The sequence below is a fragment of the Oncorhynchus masou genome, chromosome 25, assembly GCF_036934945.1.
Source record: "Oncorhynchus masou masou isolate Uvic2021 chromosome 25, UVic_Omas_1.1, whole genome shotgun sequence".
Classification (NCBI taxonomy): Eukaryota; Metazoa; Chordata; class Actinopteri; order Salmoniformes; family Salmonidae; genus Oncorhynchus; species Oncorhynchus masou.
This window is the reverse complement of record NC_088236.1, coordinates 24,531,531-24,538,737: the sequence shown is the minus strand read 5'-3', so window position 1 is coordinate 24,538,737 and position 7,207 is coordinate 24,531,531. Positions and strand designations below refer to the sequence as shown.

General features: G+C 42.6%; 1 protein-coding gene across 1 annotated transcript; it reads right to left on the bottom strand.

Moving 5' to 3' along the window:
• Positions 1-3,026: 3,026 nt before the first annotated feature.
• LOC135513606 (izumo sperm-egg fusion protein 1) lies at positions 3,027-6,975 on the bottom strand. The gene is made up of 8 exons (XM_064936488.1): positions 5,126-6,975; positions 4,938-5,012; positions 4,767-4,850; positions 4,587-4,607; positions 4,220-4,303; positions 3,796-3,923; positions 3,515-3,665; positions 3,027-3,202 (listed from the first exon to the last, which is right to left on the bottom strand). Exons 1-8 carry the CDS (start codon positions 5,391-5,393, stop codon positions 3,027-3,029), a joined length of 987 nt encoding a protein of 328 aa, XP_064792560.1. The 5' UTR covers positions 5,394-6,975.
• Positions 6,976-7,207: the final 232 nt, after the last annotated feature.

Here is a 7,207-nt window from a genome sequence, read left to right as displayed (position 1 = left end):
CAAAAGTTATATATTTTTGTCATTTAGTAGTAAATCTCTCTCTTTTTCGCCCTAGAGGTGCAACTCTACCATTGTAATCATGATGCAGAGGGAAGGTGCCTCTACGTCATCTCAAGGGAGGGATTCAGGGTGTACGCTTTGTTATTGTTCTAACTGCAGATTGCAACTTTAAATCAAATCAAATGTTATTTGTCACATGCGCCGAATACAGCAGGTGTAGATTTTACTGTGAAATGCTTACTTATGAGCCCTTTCCCAAAAATGCAGAATTAAAAAGTAAGAAAATCAACTATTTTGTGAATGTTAAGAATATTATAAAGAAAATGTGCCAAACACACAGGCATGGAAAATACCAGGCTGCAGGACTGTGTGTGTGTGTGGATTAGTGGGTGCATTGATGCATGTGTGTGTGAGTGCTTATGTAATGAGTTAGGCTATTCTGCACAGCAGAGAAGAGTAAATATTTACATCATACCCTATTCATAAACTGTTTCCCCCCCTCTCTCTGGCTCCCTCCCTCTCTCTGATTTACATGTTAATCTGACCCCAGTCTGGTTGGAGTTGTCCCTAATCTGAGCTAATGTTCTGTAGAATTCCATTCATTAACCCTTTCATAGCATGAATTAACTCTTTTATTCATAACTCTGTTTCAACTTTGGCTCCATTCATTCTTTACAACAACAATAGTAACCATGATTGTCTACCACTGGTGAGTCATAACTGTGTGCAGTGATGATGTATGTAGTTGTAATTATGTAGGCAGCAGGACTGTGGTACTATGCTAGAGTATCTACCTTCCATCAGCACAAAATACAGCTAAACAGTCATCTGACCTCCTGCTCCCTTCTCCACCACTTCCTTGTAATCCACAGCACATCCATTCACTGTTTCTCCCACTATTTTCCTCCCACTCCACTTCCTTTCTCTCCCTACATCTCTCACTCTCTCTTTCCCCCTCCCTTGTCTTTGTAAACTGAGACTGCATGTATTGTACCAGAGTGACACACACACACACAGTTATAATTGCCAACAGGCACACACACGCAACACATATCATGCTTGGCAACCGCTGAGCTAGCTTTACTGACATGCAATACAAACACAATCTGTCATGCTCTCCCACACAAAACCCAGAATATTACTCAGAGAGCTACAGTACAGTGTTCTATAATCCTTCCTTAAATAGAGACTGTGTGTGTGTGTGTCTACGCACCTGAGGGTGCGCATGGAGGTGAGAGTAACAGGATGTATGTGGTACAGCTTCCTGTAATGCTGACATGTGGGCGAACGACAAGAGGAAAACACCCCCATGACCCACACTCACACTCTCTCTCACACACACACACACCTTTAAAACCTTCATCCTGGAAAATACACTTTGTTCATTTTCCAAATGAGTCAGTGAGCAAAGCAATAGTGAAATTAATTATTGATGCCACCCTCACATGTAGGATGCTGTGGCTAGCACTGAGGGAGTGTGACAAGTCTCTTTAAATTCAAGCATTGTCAGTAAAAGGGGCTGTTCCATGAAGGTGGGAAATAAAACAAAAGAGCTACGGTAGTCAAGACCCTGTATCTCTTATTACTAATAAAGGTTAAGATAGGAAATTCAAATATTTTGAAAGGTTTTGTTTTCAGTTTCACTCACTTGATTACATTGCTCAAGTGAATGAAAACCTTGTGTGTATGTTCGTCAACAGTATTACTGCGCATATCAATGTTGAGCAACCATGACGCTTTGTAAAGACACACTGGACACTTTGAAGGAGCTGGTTTTACAAATGGAATATTTTTTTGTGAGAGGAAACCATCTTTTGATTGATTGGCTAAAATACTCCAGTACAAGATACTGATAGTGATGATGAGGGAAGGGCCCTAATGTAGACTGTTTTACTTCTCTGTTATGGCCCTCTCTCACTCACGTGTCTCTCTCTCGCCCACTTTTTAATACTCTCTTTATCTGAATGAAAATGAACTTGAATATGGAAATGGTCTCTGTTTCTCCTCCCCCTCGCCTACCCCCCCCACCGCTCCCACAGTGGATTATCTAGAATTAGGTTAACGTTTGGGAATATTCATCTGAAAAAGTCTAATCTAGGAGTTTTACCTCCATCCCTCACTCCTCTCATCCTTCCTCTTTTCATCCTGTCCCACGTGTCTAGAATCTTCTCTCCATTCAGAAAACCTTATTAGGGTCAATCAAGTGAATTAAATTAAATGATGTGTGTGTGTGCTACACTCTCTGAGATAGTTATTAACAGTGGCAGTATTCATTTACACCTTTTCTCAACTTTTTTGTGTTTTTTTTAGAACTCAAAATCTTGTCCATCCCTTCTCATATTCCACATCAGTCACATTCTTGTTCCTCTGTCATCATCTCTTCCCTTCCCTCTCCTCCTCTTCTCTCTGTTGTCTCAGAGTCATCAATCTGATGGAAGGACACACACACATATTGTTCAGACTTTATGACATTATGTCATTCTATTTCCTCGTCAACTCTGACACCAGAAATGTGTCCTTGATTATTCAAGGAAAAAGTTTACATTTCTGTTACTTCTCACTCTGCTGTATGTGTAGTATCGTTCCTATTTATTGTAATTCTGTATCTACTATTCCTGGCAACTAACAGTAGATACTTCAAAATGTAACATCTGTTGGGAGGCTGTGGGATATGAGGGTAATGAGAAACAATTCTATCAGTGCGATTTCCTACACAGGGAATATTTTGCATTTTGGAAGGGAAATGAGATTGGACTTGTCTGAAACCACAGAAGATCTTTCCTGGTTCCACCAATTTCACACGGCCAAATTTCTCAATTCATCTTTTGAACATCGATTCATATTTTTTCTAATTAATCCTTCCATCATCTCTCTCCCCCTCTCTGTCTCTCCCACTCATATTTTAAGCAATCACTCACTCGGTCACTCTCTCCTCCTCCCCTTTCTCTGTCTTTCTCCCTCCCTCCCTCCCTCCCTCCCTCACCCGTCATTCACTCTGTCCCCCACCTTTACCCTCCATCCCTCTCTCACCCAAAAGCAATAGCAAGGGCTAGGCTGGCCGTCAGACTCAGGGCAGTAACCATGATGATGATGACTAGCAGGAGGTCAGTGGGAGGGTGAGAAATGGGGGAGGCATCATAACTAGGAGGGAGGGAGGGCAGGGTGAGGAGAGATCTGGGAGTCGGGACAGGTAACGGGGTGACTGTGGACAAAAGAGAGGGAGAGGTGAAGGGTGATCTGGCCTATTCTGTTTCCAAACATCTTTATTTTCATCCCATTTCATGCCTATTCTTACTGGAGAATTGTAACCCCTGAATGTCTATACCTCTATCAATGCCTTTAACAAAGACTGATCTGTCCTCTTGAAGTAATCACTAATCTAACACAGCTGGATAAGTGAAAGCAAAGAATAGAACTTTTAACAACTCTTATCACTTTAACATTGAGGGAAGCGAGAAAGGGATGATGCATTTCTGAAGTAGGCCAAGGGCTACATGTATTCAAACTGGCATACCAGTGAGCAGGAAGTGTGTGCGTGAAAGGACAGTTCCTGTGCCATCCGTTAGGAGGCAGCGGTACATGCCCTCCTCATCGACACGCAGCTGGTTCAGCACCACAGAGGAATCCTCAGTAACCACCAACACTCTGAAATCACCCTCTGTCAGCTAGAGGGAAGTGAAAAATGGGAAAGGGATGGATGAAAGTCAAAATGAATAACATTACATGTATGTGTTCAAAGCCAGAACACTTCAGTGTGTTTGTCTGCGCGTGTGTGTGTGCACCCTCACGTCTTACATTTGCAGTCCTTTGCGTCCCTGGAGCCCAGGTGTAGTGATAATCTGGCCGGCCCACAACTAGACTATGCCAGGGGAGGAAACAGTCCAACACTGCCTGTCCCCCCTCTGCTGCCTCCACTGGATACTCTACCAGAGAGAGAGAGGAGTAGGGGGAGGGGGGGGATCGGGGTAGAGGGAGAGAAGGAGGAGAGAGAATGAAAATGAGAGGGAGGAGGGAGTGAGGAAGAGAATAATGGTTAGAGGAAGGGAGGGATAGACAGTGGGATTGATTTAACCTCAGATTAGAATAGTTTGAACAGGTCAGTATTACCTAAGTCATCTATGACATTCAATAAGAGTAGACAGTGCTGCTGCATAAAGACACACAAACACAGGCTCGCCCACGCATGGACGCACACATGGATGCACGCACACATACTCACCCCCGCAGTCCTGAGTGGTAGAGGGGCAGGTGTGCAGCTTGTACTGACAGGAAAGGCAGTTCATTACTCTCTGATACAGCAACCCTGCAGTTTAAAAAGACAGCACAATTTGTTGCTGATCTATAAAGTAATAACTGTAATGGCAGAGGTTGTGTGTGTGTGTGTGTGTGTGTGTGTGTGTGTGTGTGTGTGTGTGTGTGTGTGTGTGTGTGTGTGTGTGTGTGTGTGTGTGTGTGTGTGTGTGTGTGTGTGTGTGTGTGTGTGTGTGTGATCACAGGCCAATAGGTGAGGTGAAATGATGGCACTATGGAAGAGGGTGTAAGGAATGGCAGGAATGACAAATTAATTAAATTGCTCATGGGCTTACCACATTTATTTGGGCAGAGACCTGACAAAACAAAACAAGACATTAGTTAAATTCCACTCTATGTAAAGTGTTGCCATACACTGTTATTACAGAAAGAATCATAAACATATTACAGTGCCACTGATATTATTACTGTTGGTATTGTTGGTATTAACACTAGGCTACAGCTGAACCAGTCACCTTTCTGGACAAAAGTCTGCAGGTGTTTCTCTAGAATTTTCCTGCCTTTCTCCAGAATTTGAATGGCCTCAAACGTTAGAGGCCCTTACACAGGGAGAGGACAGACAGACGGGAGTCAGTTTCACATGCACACAAATACGCAAGCACAAACACACGCAGGCACACACACACCTGTGAGTTGGCTTCCCTGGAAACGGTCAAACTCACTCTGGTATTCTGTACTGGCCCTGTAGAGGGTGGTCGGGTCTGGGGGCACACACACACACACGTGTTAACGTGCTCTGTAATGCCTACTAAGAGGTCTGGACCTTTATGGCACAGTTGGTAGTGCGCTTGGCTCGTAAGTAACAACCACCTACCAATAACTCCGCTATACTGGTTGCTGGTGGTTGTGTAGGTGACGTAGGCGTAGTCTAGAATCTTCTTCAGTTCTATCTGGTCCTCTATGGTTGCAGAGGCAGCAGCCAATAGGTAGTCTTCATGGAGGAGCCTGACCCTGCGGTCACACTGCAGACAGGGTCTCCCCGCAGGGACACAGCACAGCAGGGACAGGAGACATAGAAGGCTGGGGACAGACAGGAGCCGGACAGACAGTGGGAAAGACAGGGCCCGAACTGCCTTTTCCATAGCTAACTTTACTGACACAGAGATGGAGATTGACCTAAGTAGTTTCAACCCCAAAGCATTATGATGCTCTACAAATGCGTAACTCCATGGCAGCTGTTTTAATGTCTACTGGGAAATGTTGGCAGGAACAATATACAACCTTCTAATATGGGAAGATAAACTTGTTAATTACTCACTAAAGAAAAGCAACCTAAGTGGTAGAATTAGAACTAGTACTATAGAATTAGAATGAAGAATTCCATTTCTATGGCAGCAAGCAACACATAGTACTGTGAAGTCACTGACACTAAAGTTTGAAACACTCAAACACTTCATAGAAATATAATTCTACTGTGTTCCTGCAGTAACTTTACAGGGACATCACTAATGTCTTGCTTTGCATAGTTCAATGGGGGCCTAATGGGAACACTTTGTTAAGTTTATGGCTCACTGCTGACACTCAGTGGTGGAAGCTGGGCATGTGCAACAGTGAAGGCTTGTAACTGCTCGATCAAATCCAGTATAATAACATAGCTGACATGATAATGTCTAGTCATGGAGGGTCAATAAAAGGTATTCATGATTGGCACCCTATTCTCTGCAGTTAAATACTTTTGACCAGGGCCCATAGGGATCTGATCAAAAGCAGTGCACTATATAGGCCAGGGAATAGGGTGCCAGTTGAGATGCAGTCAAAGTGTTTCTGTATTAAAGCCTTCATCAGGGTGTTTAACACTGAGCTATATGTTGCCAGGGCATGACAGTAAAACAACAAATAACATAATAGGCTAACAATGATAGACAGGAGACAAACCATAAAAATGGATGGCATTTACATTGGCTTGCTATATCTGTAATAAAAACCATACATATCAGAATGACTGGACGTGGATAAAGCAACAGAATGAACCCTATGTAACAAACCCAGGCTAAGTCCCAAATAGCACCATATAAACAATGAAAATAAAATGTTTGATTTCACTATTGTAGTTCCTATTAGTTATTGTCAGGACCCGGTTACAAACTCGGGTCTCCGGTGTGAGAAACAGTCACTTTGCAAACTGAACCACTAATAGTCGGCAGAATCCAGAAGATGAGGCAGACACAGCAGTACTGGAAACAGTGTTTTAATAAAGTAAAAAGGAAAGTTCAGGCAAAAATATAAATCCACAACGTCAAAAGTAATTCCAAGAGAACAAAGGTAATCCTCCAAGTCAAAAAGGTAAATCCACAAGGTGGTAGGTACAGCAGGGAAAAGCCTCAAAAATAAATAAACGAGAACAAAAACAGAGTACCTCAAGAGAGTCCAACTGGCGCAACAAATGCTCACAGCCTCACTGGGGCTGGGTGCTAACATTCAAACACAGAGCAAATAACTGAGGAAAACAAAGGGTTTAAATACATTCAAGGGAAAGAGGCACAGGTGCAAATCATAACTGGGAACAAGGGAAAACAAAAGGGTCAAAAAGCACAATGGGGGCATCTAGTGACCAAAACCGGAACAACCCTGGCCAAATCCTGACAGTTATGTTCAACTATTCTATTTAAGTTTAAACATAACGTGTTGCTATAATAACAGATGAACTGACACCATGTTTTTGGAAACCAGAATGTGTATGTGGCTTTACAATAAACAATGACTGGATTATAATGAGAGGAAAGTCACCAAGTGATAACACCAACTAATCAATATTCCATGCATGTACATTAGTCATTGCAAATTATAATTTACATGTCAAGACACTTTATTTAAATTTAATTCAATAGCAAATAATAGTAAGGATGGTCTATTGATTAATACCATCGGAAAGTATTCAGACCCCTTGACTTTTCCC